This window comes from Seriola lalandi, unplaced genomic scaffold (assembly GCF_002814215.2).
Source record: "Seriola lalandi dorsalis isolate HSWRI2012SDOR001 ecotype SW California unplaced genomic scaffold, Sedor1 jcf7180002054900, whole genome shotgun sequence".
NCBI classification, from domain to species: Eukaryota; Metazoa; Chordata; class Actinopteri; order Carangiformes; family Carangidae; genus Seriola; species Seriola lalandi.
This window is the reverse complement of record NW_019525452.1, coordinates 455,397-472,499: the sequence shown is the minus strand read 5'-3', so window position 1 is coordinate 472,499 and position 17,103 is coordinate 455,397. Positions and strand designations below refer to the sequence as shown.

The 17,103-nt window shown below is 45.7% G+C and overlaps 1 protein-coding gene across 3 annotated transcripts in view; it reads left to right on the top strand.

The window, feature by feature from the left end:
* si:ch73-22o12.1 (nectin-2) overlaps positions 1-17,103 on the top strand; it is a 76,467-nt gene that overhangs the window by 26,260 nt on the left and 33,104 nt on the right. For 2 of the 3 annotated variants that reach the window (XM_023429905.2, XM_023429904.2), the window contains exons 2-6: positions 3,986-4,095; positions 4,951-5,200; positions 6,114-6,407; positions 6,569-6,686; positions 7,332-7,480. In XM_023429905.2, the coding sequence (XP_023285673.1) occupies positions 3,986-4,095; positions 4,951-5,200; positions 6,114-6,407; positions 6,569-6,686; positions 7,332-7,480 (921 nt within the window). Of the gene's footprint in view, positions 1-3,985; positions 4,096-4,950; positions 5,201-6,113; positions 6,408-6,568; positions 6,687-7,331; positions 7,481-15,342; positions 16,212-17,103 lie in introns of those variants that run through there. The other variant, XM_023429903.2, reaches the window with a different exon arrangement.

The window sequence follows — 17,103 nt, the reverse complement described above, 5'->3', positions numbered from 1 at the left end:
TTTATAAGCCACGGCTGGTTCAAATGGGCTCGTGGTAGAAAATTAGGATTTTGAGTATTTTTTTTGACTCGCTCTCTTGCTTCCTCTGGCTCATTCGCACTGTTTCACTGTGTTTTTTTTTTTTTCTCTCTCTCTCTCTATTCACAGCCACAGTGTTCCTCACAAGGTCAGGTGTGGAGTCTACCCTGCCTCCTGCTGCTCCACACCTCCCGCTCGTCTCCCTCTCATCTGCTTCTCCTCGCTCTGTTTCTCTCTACCTGTACCCCCCCCCCCCCCCCCCCCCCACCTCTCCATTTTTAGTTTCTCCCATTGCATCGCTCTTGGTCTCTTTTTTTTTTTCCCACCTACTTTCTCTCTCACTCACTATTTTCCTCTTCTAAATGTCTCTCTCTTTTGTCCCTCAGCTGTCTTCTATTAACCTTGTTTATAGCTCACACCGTCTCCCCTTCGAGATCCTTCTCCTCCTCCTCCTCCTCCTCTCCTCTTCTCTCACCACTTCCTCCTTTTCGCTTCCTCTTTCATTCTCTATTCCTGGCGTCGTGTTCTCTTCACACCCTTTCATCCCCACTTTCCTTACACTTCACCCTCCTCCGCGCATATCCTTCATCACTTTGGCATTCCCAGGCTGTCTCTCATCTCCTCCTTTCATCCTTCCATCCTCCTAGCACACTTCCTCCTCCTTCCTTCCTGATTCATTTTCCCTCTTCACAGACGAATGGTGGGAAATATGGAAATGTCAGCATGACCAGGCAGGGGATCAGAGAGGACTGTGTTCATATGACAGGGCTGTCGCAGTGCCATCAACATAATGTGTGTGTGTGTGTGTGCACGCACATCATGTGGGTGTTAAAGACATAATGATAGGTGACAGTACTCAGGATGGTGGCATCTGACTATTTGAGGATGTTGAAGAGGGCAGCTTGTGTGTGCACGCATTGGTTGTTTCACGTGTGTTTGGCTTGGTGGGTGTTTCTTGTATGTCACCTGCAGGCAGCTGAGTTACTGTAAAGTAGAACAGCGGTGACACAAGGCTTCTGTTCTCACTCTCCTCCCCTCCAACCCTCTCTTTCTCTCCCTGTGTCGCTCATCCTTTCTTCTCACTCTTACCCTTGAACCGTCTTCTATCTCTAATTCCGTTTAGTTTCTGTCTGTCTCCACCTCCCGTCTCGCTCTCTTCTGTTTAATGTGAACAATCCTCTCTAAATATTTATACTGACAATTACTCTTTCAAATGCCGCCTTGCCTCCAGATGTCTGTCGTGTCCAAGCACATGCACACACACAGACACACACAGATGAACACGCTGACTTTTTCTCCTGCTTGCCATTGTATTGACACCGAGTCGCTGAGTCTACAGCGCTGGGGTTTGGGGACTATCGAGGAGGATGATGGCGTGCACGTCTTTGTATATCTTGTGTGTAACATTCATTTCCCTGGGGCTGTGTAGAGTCTCATAAGACCAGCCTGTCTCTCATCTAAGCTCTGGCAGGAGTTGACCTGTGTTGGCTCTCCTCTTATTGCCTCAAAATGACAGACAACAGGCCCGGCCTGGATTGGCTCGGGGTCAGGTCTACCCCCACATTATTATGTGCGAACACAACAGCTCTGCATGTGTGCATGTGTTTGTGTGTGAATTTGCGCATGTGCAAACAAGTGAAATTTGAAGCAGGGTTTGGAGTAACTTTTTCAAATTAAGGAACACAATTATAATGACTGAATTTTAAATGGGCTTGTTACTTTAGTCTTCTGTGAAAGGGACTGGACAACTGCAGGCTACAGCAGACAAATGCAGCCACCGCCCGACTTTACAGTGTTGCAAATGAGCGCATCAATCAATCAGCATCAGCCCACACAATGGGCGACAGTCCTAGTAATGCAAGCTTTTCCTCCTGGAATTATGGACATTATTTTTTTTCCCTCCTCAAGGTCAAGGACAAAAATATACTGAGTTGTAGTCAGTGTGCTCTTGTGAGCACGCTCTCCATATTAACTGAATAGTAATTCTATTCCCCTGAAGCACCTGGTAAAAACAACACACTTCTACAAAACTAATCTCAAAAGACCCTTGTGCAATTGCCGCTGACCGAGACTTGCAAACTATGTCAACAGTACAATAAATAGAACTCTCAAAACAAGTTAATAGTATTTTATTATTCCACTACTTTTTTCACCATAGTGATAATGGGTTCAGTGACAGGTGTCATGTTGCACACTGTTTCACTGAAATATTATAGCTATATACTGAAGTCACTTCCCCTAGTAACCAGTTGCTTTTTTATGCAGTAGTCATCAAAGTAACTCACTTTTGAAATAAGAAACTTATTACTTATTTAACCTGCTAATGTAACCTGACCAACACTGAAGCAGAGTAACTCATCTTCAATGCCACATTGTGTAATGACCTCTGACATGTCAAGCTGACTCTGCCCACACACTCCCAATCAACACAAGTAATCAAAGGGTCCAGTAACCTTTTATTCCCTTTTTTCTTCCTCTGCTGTTCCCTGAATCCAGCTCCCATTCCCAGAGCTAATTTGTAGTCAGTCAGACTAGTTCAGGTGGACAGACAGGGGGTTGTAGCTTGATCCTCACTAAATACTCTTTTGAAAGATATATTTTTAAAAGATAACAAGCCAGGAGCTTGCCAATAAAGCTGTCATGAGACACGTATGTGTCAGAATGTGTGAGTGCACGTGCTTTTGTGTGTCTACTTGCGCAGATTATGCTCGTGTATGTGTGTCCCAGTGAGAGGGGAAAAAGAGCAAGCTGCTCCTCTCTCCAGCCCTACAAGGCTCTCTGCTGCTCCCACGGGCAGCTTAGTGGTTGTCCAGAGGTTCCTCTGTGGCTACAAGGGGGATGTTTTGTGGTTGTAAATTGGGCTGGTCCTGGGAGAACTGGTGTTATTCTAGGAAAGGCTTGTTTTCTTCCACTTTCCCACTCAGTCTTACGCTCATTCCTCCCTCTTCTGTTCCTTTGTATTGATATCTCACATCTCCCTAGAGAAGAGACGTTGTGGTGTTTATTGCTCGTCAAAAGAGAAAGACAGTGCTGCCCTTTCCTCTTATCTCGCAGCCTATGGGTTTCATGTGGGTGTGTGTGTGTGTGTGTGTTCCATCAGCCCTCCAGATCATATTAGTTTCAACACAACAGCTTTGGCTCAGCACAAACTGGTGGAACTAGTTCCGCAAGTAATTGTTTGTCTTTAGGGGAAATTGTGTTTTGTCGGTACTATTCTGTGTGTGTGTGTGTGTGTGAGGGTGTGTATCCTGCTGGTAAACACATTGTAAGCACACACACATTCGCACATGTAGCCCCGGCTGCAGACATTTGAAGTTATGTATCCGCAGGTAATCCATTCTTACTTAAAACAGGTACCATCTTGCTGACATACACTAATGCGCGCTTACTCATACAAGTAATTACATTTTCACAGAGACCTGGATTACACACACACACACACACACACACACACACACACACACACATATACACACACACACACACACACGGACAGATTGTCGTTCTAAAGCTCCCTCGCTCTTTCTGTTTTGCGCACACCCACTGACACAACACACCAAGAAAAGCATATTTATTTTGACTCTTAGCTGTTGCACAGGAATGTGTCGGCACAGCAAATGGCAGGCTATAGAAAAGCATAACCCATCCTGATGATTTACGACCTATGTGCAAAAGAGAACTGGCTTTCCTCTTTTTTTTCCCCAGCACAAATCCCTTTCTTCTTTTTCGGCCACTTCATCCACACACGCACAGTCATGGAGAGACACCAGACTCTTGGCCTACTTGCCTGGGTTCACTAATGTTGTCCTCTGTTGTACCAGACTCTTCCACGCTGTCCTCATTTATCATCAGCAGGCTTTGTACCGATACTGTTTATCTACTCCCTTTCTTTATCTCCTCTCCCTGTTTGGAAAGAAGGAAACAAGAGACATTAATGTTTCTATTTCTCTCTCTTTGTTTCCTCTAGGAGCGACAGGTCAGCGAGTGAAGGTGGAGCCAGAGGTGTTGTCGTATCCTGGCCAGACAGTCAACCTACGCTGTGCCTTCACTGATGCCACAGGGATTCAGCTCACAATGGTCAGATCCACAGAGACATGATAGAGTTTTTTCTTTTTCTCAGTTAGGATTTGATTACTTCTTTATACCAGCACACTCATACCTCTATGATATTCTAATGAAAATGTCTGCTACATCCTGAAATTTAGCTCATTGTGCTGAAGTGACACAATATAAATTGTTCAGATTTCTTGGGACTACAATTTACTTTCACGTCTGAAGTGAACAGACATTGGCCATGAAATGAATATACAATTTAATATTTGGCCAAACAAATGGATATTTTCTTGTAAAATAAAGTATTTGTAAATGATGCATCAATCTGATTCTGCAGGTGTGTGAAACAGGTGGATAAGAGCAATTAATTTCAATCAAAATGAACATAAAATGTTAGTACAGGTCCATGTTTCCTGTTTATTTGGCACATTAAACCTTAATCTAACAAATCATAGCTCACAGAAATATTCCTGAGGCTTGTAATAGTTTTTTATCACATTTAGACTTAACGTTTTATTACTCCAAACAAACAATACTAAGCTTCATTTTGCTTTAGGGGATTGAATATGGTAATGGGAACAGTTCTTAGTTGCATCTCAATGAAGAAGAAGTGCACAATTCTGTTTGGTTCCATGAAGAGCAGCTGAGAGAGAGAGAGAGAGAGTACTGCTCCTGAAAAACTCACATCCATATTCTTACCTGTGCCACTTATTTGATTGTAATGCTGTGTACGCTGCCCTGTAGAGTTTACAGCAAAAATGTGGATGTCTCAAAACACCCTCCAGTGTCACTTATCAACACCATTAAGAATGAGGCCTGTTGTTTTTCTCAGTCATTGTACAAATCCTAACCACTGACCCTGTGCCTCCTCCACCGTAGGTCACATGGCTCTACGAGCCGAAGGAAGGGGAAAGGATCAACATCGCTGTGTTTCACCCCAAATTTGATCCCAACTACCCCGACTCACCTGTGAAGGGCAGGGTCAGCTTCTCACCCAGTCCCCCAAACCTGGACAGCCCTTCCATCCAGATTAGTGATGTTAGGATGACTGATGAGGGGAAGTACATCTGTGAATATGCTACCTACCCAATTGGCAACGAGCAGGGTGTCACCTATTTGGTCATGCTGGGTAGGTCACTAACATAATCTACATACGGTGCATATTTACCATGCTTAGTACATATATATGTGTAAATGCAAAGCACTATACGCTTCTCTCTCTCTCTCTCTCTCTCTCTCTGGCTCTCTAACTCTCTCCCTCCCCTGAAGGTAGTATGCAGGTTAAAAGCTTGTCCAGCTAGGTTTAATTGCTGTTTTAAGTGGTATTGTCAGATCAATTGTGTTCTTGTTAATGCAATGGAACCATTGGTCTAACCTTGGCCCAGCACCAGTGCCTCTTCTCCACTCTCTTCTCTCTCCAACGCATCATGCCTCCCCGCCTCCCCTCAGGCTCTATATTGATCTGGCTGCTTGTCATGCCTGCTGTCAGCTTCTGTCCTGCCCGCTCTCCTCTGATCCCACACCAGTATCACAGAGGGCAATTGAGGAGGTATGAGGAGAGAGATAGAGCAGAGGGGGGTGGGGGTGCCGACAGAGATCATGCGGAGATTTAGAATTTGTGTATGGAAATGCACTGGACCAGTCAGGGAAATGGGTTATCAATGGCGGGTGATAGAGGGATAGAGAGGGAGTAGATTAAAGCAATGGAAGGAGAGTGAAAGAAGATTTAGGGTTTGGGTGTGTTTGCATGGCTGCTCATAATTGTTTATCAATGTAGGCTTTGTAGAGAGAAAAGACAGAGCAGGGAGAGGTGATGAGTGGGGGTACAGTGGATGTGTGGAGATTGAGGTTTTGGATTTGCTTTAGCCAGACTGGTGACTCAAATTGTTTATCAATAATAGTGCACATTATCTTTTCCCTCTGCTGTCTTATTTCCATTTTATCAATCTCTACATCCTTTAATCTTCTCTCTGCCACTCTGTGTCCCTTCCTCTCTCCATCCACCCTCCATCCTTGCATCAATCTGTCCATCCATCCATCAGCTAAGCCTCAGAACTCGGCCTCCATCGTAACAGTGGACGCAGGCACTAAGCCAGTCGTTGTGGCGCGCTGTGAGTCTGTAGATGGCCGTCCCGCTGCCCAGATCTCCTGGGTGACCACAGCCAATGGCAATGGGACAACAGTGTCTAAGCCGGGCGTCGACAACACAGTGACAGTGACCAGCGAGTACCGCATGGTTCCCACAGCAGCAGATAACGGGAAAGACATCAGCTGTGTGGTGGCACACAGGACTCAGACCAAACCAGAGAGCTTCCCAATGAAGCTAGCAGTTCAATGTAAGACGAGACACACACACACACACACACACACACACACAACCTAATTAATTCATTTGCTGTTCATACTCTAACATGATTTCAAACCTTGGAGTGACTAATTGAACTCCTTGCTATTTTTTTTTCTCCTCCCTTCCACCGTTCATCTGTCCTTCCTTCAGACGCCCCTCAGGTGACAATTGTGGGTTATGACAATAATTGGTACGTGGGTCGTACAAATGTGGTGCTCACCTGCCAAGCAACCGGAAACCCCGTACCGCTCTCAGTCCAGTGGAAGACGTGAGTATCAGCACATCCTGGAATCTCTGTTGTCATGTCTTCTCTTGCTCTGTCTCTTTTTCCATACGTCTCTTGTTTCTCTTTCGTTTCATTTTCTGTTTTTTTCCTTCATTTTTGGGTCCAGAGTCTTCAGAGCTGTAATCAGCGCTTTTATTATTGCCACTACAGCCCTGTGCTCTGATTATGGAGATAGCCGTATAATTTCTCATAATGGACTCTGTGACTTGAGATTTAACCCTCGCATAATGATAGACGCAATATGAGTCCCTTTCTCCCTTTTTCCTGCATTATCAGCTATTAACATAACTGTGACAAAATTTGAAGAAAGTCTGGAACTTTAAAATGGGAGAGATGAGATTTTGGGCTCGGATCCAGCAGTTTTGATTTTCCTCCTGTCCCCACCGTATTCTCCTCCACTGTATGATAATGGATTGCCTTTTGAAGAGGAGAAACTGATTGGTTTTGCACTGATTGCACAAGATTAGTGGATTTTGATGACATTGCACAATACAGCATATTTCCGTACATCTGTCTAAATGCTCTCACTGCGCTCAAAGTCAAACCACAATCCTATTCTCAATTTATTTTCCTTTTTGCTTCTCCATTTTCGTCTTGCTCACGGTGAATATTCTCATGTCCCTGCAGTATGTCAGGAGAGATGCCAGACACAGTGCAGATCAAAGAGAACGAGCTGAAGGTGCTGAAGGTGGACGAGGCTGTCAACACCACTTTTGTCTGCGAGGTCAAGAACCGCATCGGGACCAGCAGGGATCAGGTCACAGTCTTCGTCAGAGGTTAGTTGAGGAGCACAAAAAAAGCACACACCACAAAACATGCACACAAAAAGGTAAATAAACAAATGGTACTCAAGATGTAGGTCAGATAACATTTAGAAATAATGAATAAACGAACACACTTGAAGTACATCATGTGTGCTGTTTGTCACGAAAAATAAACCCCCAATTGGGAACAGATGTGTCCATTTCCTGCACTTCTCCGATATGGAAAAATAGCATTCAAACTGTTGCTGTCGTCACAGATGCATTAAACCAAGACTAAGTTTAATTTGCACAAGTTGCAAATCTCCTAACACACAAATAAATCGTGCACAGTAAATACTTCAGTAAAGCAGCGAACATTTCAGAAGTGAAATAAAAAACACACTTGGGTCTTGTTCATCATCTAAACTGTCCTCTGCTCGTATGTGAAAACATTTATAACCTCTGAACTGATGAACTGGAACCAAGTGCACTTTCATCACACATGCTACACATTTCCTGGTGTGCTATGCTCTTATGTCTTTCCCCAGGGATGTACCTGGTTCTGCCTCACATGTCACATGAACACACACACACACACACACACACACACACACACACACACACACACACACACAAAAACATATTCTCTGTGCTGAGGACTGTCTTGGGTCGTGGGACTTGTTGTGTGTAGCGTAGGGCTAAAGGGTCCAGCTGCTCTGTGTGTGTGTGTGTGTGTGTGTGTGTGTGTGTGTGTGTGTATCAGTATGTCTGTGAATGCCTGAGCGAGTATGTGTGAGTGTCTGTGTGCATGCACTTGCGCTCTTTTGGGTTTTCCCCTTCAACTTTTCGTCATCTATTTTTCCCTGTGTCATATTAAGAATGCATGTCACTTCTTCTGCGTGTCTTTGCATGCACTCAATAACACAGTATTATCAACGTTTCTTTGCCTTGGCGGCACCCAAGGTCTGTCTATCCCCTTTTGAACATCAGATGGCATTTACAAAGCGGAGGTTTTCACAAGGTTTTTAGTCGTAGTTCACACAGAGAGCGTTGCACATAGAATTAGATGGCCCTTCTCATTCCAGTTTTCGCTTTTCTTCTCCTTTTCTTAAATGAGAGAGAGCAGTTCGTCCTCCTAAAGTAATGATCAAAAAAGTGACTGAGTAGCTCCTCAGCAGTACCCTTGGCCATCAGTAATGACAGGAGAGGCTAAAGCGAAGCAAATGAGCAGTTTTCATTTGAATCACTGTCTTGAACACAAGTCTGCAATCAGTAAAAGTGATAGATATCACTGACAATGACACTGTTGACTTTGACTTTGAAGTGGATTTCAGTGATGCCTTGGGTTTAGCCGAGACTAGCTCTGAGACACTGTGTATTTTTTGTCCGTCTGCAGGTTCGTCTTCGTTATATATATGTATGTGTTCGGGTGTATACATCTGTCTCTGTGCTGTTCAGCTTGTTGTTTCACCTCAAGTTTTGGGAGTCAAACCATCCAGAATGGAGCCAGTCAAGATGGAAAACAGCCCGTACTTCCATTTCCGTCTCCTCCTCAATAGTTTTAGCTGCACAGGGTTCACTCCTGCATTTCACCTCATACAAAATACATCCCCTTCTACTATTCTGACTCATGCCTGCACTTAACCGGAAGTTATTTTCTGCTGACATACGGGTAAACCTTGCACCTAATGGGGGAAAAAAGTGCATTTCTCTGGTGGCTACATCTTAAGAGCCACCCAGCTCCTTCATGCCCTCATTTCCTTTCTTTTTTTTTTTTTTTTCTTGTCCTCTTGCTCAGTCTCTTCTTATTTCACTACTTTTTTCTGTCTTTCCCTCTCACCGCCCATCTTTCTTCAGGTCCCTTGTGGTGCTACAGCATGCGTCACCACTCCTCTGGGGGCCACTCTTTGCCGCTGCATAGTAGTGTTGCTGGCTTGTGTAGCACAAAGTATGCCACCATCTCCTGCTGTGTATTACAAGCAACAACCAGGGAAGATACAAAGATCCAGGCAGAAGAGGGGAGGGGGGATGGAGGCAGACTAAAAAAGCAAGGGAACGTGCACCAGGATAAATCGGTGCCAGCATTCAGTCCTCACACTCAGAAAAAGGAGAGAGCGGAGGCATGAGGGGTGGAGGGAGAGAGAGTGGATGCTGACGGCATTTAAAACTCCCATGGGAATCTTGTGCCACTGCATCCTATCTCCACTGCTACTGGCCTCCACTATCTCTCAGCATAGCGTGTGTGTCTGTCTGTCTCCAAGCCTCTCAGAGCGGATCAGTCACCCTTTGCTGCTTCAGCTCCTGGCTGCTTCGCTTCTCACTCCACCATCCGTTCTTTTTTCACTCTGTCTTTTTTTATCCTGCATTTCCACTCCTCTCTCTCATTCGTCATCCCACTTTCTCCTTCCCTTTTCTCCTCTTTCTGTTTTCTTTCTGGTCTCTGTGGTCTCTTCCCGTGTTGAACTTCCCACAGTATCCTTGTCCCGTCATCTCCCTCCTCCATCTGGTCTTGTTCTCTCGCAGCCGACCACCTCCTCCCTCCTTCCCACTCCTCTCTTACTCACTGGAAGAGGAGGAGGAGGATAAGATGTGAGCTAAATTCGCTGGCAGTTAAGGGGTGACTGTGGCAACCAGCGAGTGTCAGAGTGAAGGTTTGAAGAAGGCGGAGAGATGGAGAGTGTTGAGAAAGAAAGAGACTGAGCGAGTGCTGGTTTAAGTGAAATGAAAGAGTGCATAATTGTCGAAACAGAGCGAGAGAAAGATGTGGACTGACTCCAGATGGAGGTGCGATGGAGGCTAATGTGAATGCGTGTAGACAAACAGGGCTAAGAGGGGCCGACAGGCGTGAAATGGCCAGCACCTGCTGCATAGCAGGTCCCCCTCTCCCTTATACCCCACAGCTGCATGACACACATGCACACACAGATATACACACTAGTGCGTGTCCGTGTGGGTGTTTGCCAGTGTCCTCTGCCCTCAGTCTTGTCCTTTGCACCTGGAGGCAGAGAGAGGGATGGATGTCCTCTCTTCTCCTTGCCTCTCCTCCTCTCATCTTCGATCCTGCTGCTTAGTCACACACAAATGTATCCTACCCGGCTCTCCCCTCCTCTTTCTTTCGATTTATCTCTCCCTCACTATCTGTTTCGCTGCAGTTTGCGCTTTTCATCGCATCTCTCATCCTCTCAGTTAACATATGCTCTCTCCTCATCCCCCCTTATCTCTCTCAGGTTGTCTTTCAGCCTCCACAAGTCTGGCGCTGATCTCCCTGCTCAGAGAAGAGACTCCTGCCCCCAGCATCCTCTCTCTCTTTCCCTCTCATGTCCATGCTATCGCTCTCTCTCTCCAAGCTTAACTCTTAAATACCAGTAGCTCTTCCTTAATCACAGCTTAGTACTCTCCATCCCTCCATCCATCCCTCCATTCCAGGCTCCTCTCGAGGGGTGAGGGGGGGTGGGGGTTTCTTGTGTGGCTAACCCAGATTCCTTCCATCTTCTGTCTTGTTTTCTTCCCCATCGTTCCTTACAGGGGTGGCTCATCTGAACCTCAAAATATTAGATCGCCCCGATTGAATCCCCTGCATGGTCTGAGGGGCTCTTCAGTTCAACAGAAAAGAGTTTGTCTCTCAATTTGGTGCATTTTCTCCTATTTTAAGACTCATCTGAGGAGACAGTTCAAGGGCAAGGGGCTTTGCCCCATTCCTCCACTGGGGTTTGGTATAAGTGTGTGTGTGTGTGTGTCTGCCTGCATCTGTGTCTGTCAGTGTGTGTCTCCGGCCATGCGAAAACAGCCAGAGAACAGGTCTGATGGAGCCAAGTCTCCCTCCAGCCTGCAACTGGCCCCCTGCCCACCCCTCATTAACACACACACACACACACACACACACACACACACACACACACACACACACACACACACACGCTCTAGTCAATAACTTAACATGCTGACACAGAATACTACTAAGCTATGCTCTAGGTGCAGCCCAACCCAGAATCAGACCACTGATGACCATAAGTGTGTGTTACTTTGAGAACGCATGTGTGTGTGTATGTGACCATGTGTGTTTTTGGGAGGCTGCAGTAGATGTTACTTCCGCCCCATCTCGCTCATTACTTGCGGTCACTTGGAGCTTACGGTCATGCAGGATGTGACTTCATAAGAAACAAGCTGTTTTTTTGGCATCCTCAGTATTGTGCGTGTGCGTGCGTGTGTGTGTGTGTAGGGGAGGGGGGCGTTATCCACACATCATACATATTGCAGTTTTTGTGCTGGCTCATCCAACAGCATGTGTTTATGAGATGTCCTTTTCTCACCCACTTAAATAAATTCCACTGGTGCTTTGTTAGGATGTGTCTGGGTCTGAAGTGGCTCTGTACTGGGAGCCAGGGGTGGCTCCTTTACATCTCTCTCTTGAATCTTTTAAGATTACTCCAGAAGGGCAGAATAAAACATGAATTATCATTCACAAACGGATTTACCAGCATAGACTTTGAGAGAGACTCTTAAGAAGTGACTTGAGCGACGCATTAAAAATAATTGGATGGAATTTAGGGAGAATTTGCATTTAAATTTTAGCGTAATACCCTTTGATGAGACAGCAATGCGTAGCACCATCCGGCCTTAAGTTTGCACAGACATCGTTGCCACGTCGCATGTGCTGGAGCTCCATGGAGCCCGAGGTGATAATGCATTTCTTGTGTTCCTGTTACAAGTGGACACAGAGGGCTAGCTCTCACTCTCATGTGTGTGAACAGGGATGTTTAGCACTGCTTGGTGGAGAACAGGAGGAGAGAGTGACTGTGTGCTTGGGGAGGCTGGTGGGAGAAATTGAAAGAAAGGAAAAGAAAATATACCCACATGAAATTATTAATTTTTTCCCCAGGCATATGTTGAAAGTGAAGCAGAGAGAAGGAGAGGAGAGAGAAGTAACTTTTGACAGAAATACAAACGCAAATTGGAGAGATGGCAAGGAAAATGGATTTAGAGGACAGGGAAAGTGTATGCGGCAGACAGCTGGTAAAGTGGCATCAGAGATGGAGAAAAGGGTAGTGGATGAGAAGAAAGGCAGAAATAAAGAGGAGAGCAGCACAGGTGTAGAAAGCAGTAGGCTGCCATTTCGTCTCTTGACAAGAATCGGTGTTACGAGAGTAATTCTGTCGGCTCTCTGTACACTTAACAAGAGGGGCCGGCGTCTGCTGGATTTCAAATGGGAATGACAATAAAATCGGGCTGATTCGGTACTTTCAATTTTAGGCAGGGATTTCAACAACAGCGTCTACTGGCTAATCCTCTGCAGCGGCTCGTAAAAGCGCCGAGAGAGGAGAGGAAAGCCAGAGCAACAGCAGAGAGCATGTTCGGCGCAGCTAGGCACTCTTGATCACTTTCAACCAGGGACTAAAATTAAAAATTCATTTAGCTAGCCACAGCTTATTTAGTTTTATTGTGTAGCTCATGTGCTCAAACCTGAAGTGTGAGCATTGAATTAATTTGAATGTTGCTCTGAGAGGGACGATGCAGTTTAACATGGTTCCAATACCGAGAATGAAGCTGATGTGCTGCACAGTGAGTTTATAGCTATTGCTAATTTTCAACTCCTGTCCCTAGTTGGGTTTTTACACCATATAAATTTACAGCTTTCATTCTCATAAAACCACTATACACTATAAATATGGAAATAACAATAACATACAAAAAGAAGAATTACACATAATAAAGAGACTGTATTCCAGAAGATGATGTTTATACGACAATGTTCCTTCTTCAGGGATTGAGAGCATTTTATTTGTCGCTACTGGAGAATCCAAGATGTATAAGAATTATCCAAAGAAAATAAACAAGTACTTAAAATAAAAATCAAAAATACCCCAAACTTGAACGCTCCGAATCCTGTAAAAGTGGGAATGATAAAGCCTTACTCTTTAAATCTCTCAGGAAGACGCGTTACAGCAACAGCTTAAGGAATAGAGTCATCCTACAGTGCTGCCTCCCTCCTATTTAAGTTACTATACTTAAACGTCCTTGAATTTCCATGAGGAAATGTTTATTCAAAGTGCATCCGAGTACAGTGAATGCAAACAACGTGGGTGGAGTCGACCCTTAACTCCGGCGGTGTTTAGTGCCATACTCCCTGCCCACTGAGTTATAGATGATGACCACATGGGGGACATGTTCACAGGGTCTTTCTGTGGGGAGTTGTCAGAGTCCTGGACAGCACTTAGAGCCCTGAACTCCTGACTCAGAAAAGTCTGTGCAAAGCAGTAACGCTGTGCTTGTGCTTCAGTGGTTTTACTCGCTAGTCGTGTCTTAACTGGGCCGACTGAGATGCGTCCATGGTACTGACGACTGACAGCTTGCATTGAATGCTCGGTCAGATTCTCATTTTGGTTGCCCTGACTTTTTATCAGAAATGTCCTCATTTCAACCATAATTTTGCTGATACCAGATTGAATTCAGCTGCAAATTTAGCTTATGCATGTGTGAAGGCTCATTTTGACAAATAGAAGAAAAAAGGCTCTGTAGAAAAGCATGATTATGTTCCTCACAGCTGGAAGTGAGAAAAGGTATCATTTTGGTGTAGAGATTTGGTTCTGAAACTCGGGCATACAATTGCCACCATGAATTCAAAAATTTCAAACAATACCAAGCCTTAATCTTAACTGTTTTTCCCCCTGCAAAAGCAGTTGTATCTTTTGCTGTTCAAATAACTGCTTTTAAAACACTGCTCTAATATCAGTGCAGAAGGATGTCAAGGGAGTGGGTAGTGTGAGTTCAGAGGAAGAGCACTATATGGCTGACGAGTCATATGGGATATCTTCACAACCCTGATTTAGACACCACTACCTTTCCCTGGAGTTTTTTTTTTTTTTTTTTTTTTACAAACAGACGCACAAACTGAACGGCAGTGTATTGGATGATGGAGCCCTAGTTGTACTCCTCAGCCAATTTTGCGCTGTAGCAAATCCTCTGTCTAATTTCAAATGAACTTAAAATGGCTGCTTTTAATGTGCGTTCAGACATGCTGGCGTAAAAGTGGTCACACATGTAGGACTGACATGCGCTCAAGCAGAGCCTGTGGTTTACAGAAGCGAAGAGGAGTGCCAATCTGTCCCCCTGCTCTTTGTGCATGGCTTCCAGGAGGAGTTGTCATTCCGATGTGTCACTTTGTCACTCACTCAACCCGCCACCTCCTACTCCTCCTCCTCCTCCTCATCCTGTTATTCATCGAATTTCCACCGTCCCCTTGCTCCATCCATCATTATCTTCCTCCTCTGCATGGCCTCCACCTGTTCTGCCCTGCACACGCCATATTCCGCTCCTTCAGAAAGTGTTTTTGTCCGAGTGTGTGTGTGTGTATGTGTTTGTGTTTGTTTGTGGCCGGCACTCTCCCCCCCCCCCCCACCCCTCACTGCCGTACTTTGTGATTTGCGGTGAGCCTTGGACAGACCCTCGCTGTTCAAAGCCAGCACACTGGGAAACGTGGCTGAGACGTTGTTGTGGCGTGGCTGTGGGAACGGGGACAGGAGCAGCTCTGAGGGAAGAGGAGGAAATGTCAGAGTAGCAGGAAAAGCTCAGCACACATACACACACACACACACACACACACACACACACACGCACGCACTTGACTGTACTGACACCTCAGCACTCTTACACACTTGACTGAATGCAGTTCAGACCATTACCACTGACATCATCCAACCCCTACCTTCTCTCTGTGTTCTTCCCCTTTCTGACGTTTTTCCTTGACATTTCCCTTTCCTGCGTCTCCTTTTTTATGCTGTCTCTATTTTCCTCTTTGCCCTCTCTCTATGTTTCACACTGATCTCTTTTTTTCCCGTTTCTCAACCATATTCCTTTTCTTCCTTTTTCTCCCTCCCTGCCTCTCCTCCCACCTACAGAGCCCTCAGTGAACCCATCCAATGCCGGCGTGGTGGCAGGAGCTGTGATTGGCTCCCTGCTGGCCCTCCTTTTGGTCGTCGCTCTCATCTCCGTGCTTGTCACCCGTAGCCGCAGGCAACAGCAGGGTTACCGCGCCAATGGCGGCAGCGATATGAAGACGCGCATATTTGGCGGCGGGAAGAAGGCCAGCAAGAATGGCACAGGTGGAGGCGCAGGCAGCGGCGGAGTCGGAGGCAGCAACAACAATGGCCCCATCTACGTTTACAACGAGAGCTCGTCCCACCAGGGCCTCGGAGAGAAAAACAACCACCACCAGCCACTCACCATTGGGGGTCGGCCTGAAGTTGTCGCCACTACACCCACCGCCCAAGACATCCTGCTAAGCAATGAATTAGACGACGGGGAGAGGAGGAAGTTTGATGAGCTGGAGGAGGAGGAAAGGTATGACCACTTCACTGGAGGCGCCCCCATCCTTCAGCTTCGCCCACACAATGACCAGGAGGATATGATTGGAGATTACCTGGATGACGACATGGAGTCCCAGCGGGATGGCTCTGTCATCTCACGGACTGCAGTTTACGTATAGAAGAGAAGGAGGATGAGAGGAAAGGAGGAGGAGAAAAAGGGAGGGATGGAGGTTCCCTCCCGAGGATTTTGTGGCTTCAGGGTCTCGTCCCTGTCTGATGGAGAAGAGAAGATGATTCCGCTTTTATTTTTTGAAAATTGATTCTAAATATAGCTTAATATTAATCACAGTGCAGCCCCAAAATGAACTGAATGAACAGGAGGAGGTGTGGTGGGATATTCTGAAAGGAGTGTTGCTGTTATCTGGTCCCTGAGAGCTGAAAATCAAACAGAAAAGAAACAACTTGTCTCCCACCACTTCTGCTCATGCTATCACTATCACTGGGACCTTGACAAGGACTCTTGACAGACAGACTAAAAGAGAGAAACTATGTAGTGTGGGAGTAGGATAATGGAATCATGATACAGGCTTGGCTATAGAGGAGGCATTGCACTTGCATATTCACTCTTATCTTCACCAAAACAAGTAGAAGTGGAAGGGGTTGTCAAGCAGTTATGTTTTGCAGCTATTCTCTATCCTCCCGTGGGAAACCTTTTTGTTTCGGTAACGCGTCGTGCCGTGACAGCCGGTGGGAAGTTAGTACATAGTGATGGGTTGTGAGGAAAAACATTTGGGGGGTATAGGTAGTAACCAGCAGGTGATTTAGAAAAGAGAACAATGTATTTGCTCATGTCTGCTCGCGCGTTCTCCTTTCCACTCTCTCTGCCTTCTTCTCAAACTTAAATAAAAAAAAATAAAAAAATACCATCTCTGCAAACTATCAGCCACAGAAGACACTCTTGAATTTACAAAATTTAAAAAGAACATTAGGTCCTTATGTGCTGCACAAACACAAGAGTGGCTGAATTTAACAAAGCGAGTTTGCAGAGTTTGAAACCAAGTTCTTAACAAGGTTTTCACATGCAAACTTTTGTACTGTGCCTGGAGGTAAGAGACGGTAAACAAGAGATGAGGGAATGAGGTGTAGCCAATCTGACAGGGATGGAGAGAGGGATGCAGGAGACAGGAGGACGAGAGAGGAGCACGTCTCTTCTTTTCTCTTCCTCCTCATCCCCCGTCTCTTCAGAGCGCTCCTGACAGGAGGAGCTTGATTGGTAATGAGCCGTGAAGTCGCTCGCTTAGCCGGGACCAACAGATTGCCACCACTTATCGTTTATGACGTGGCGATCCCTCC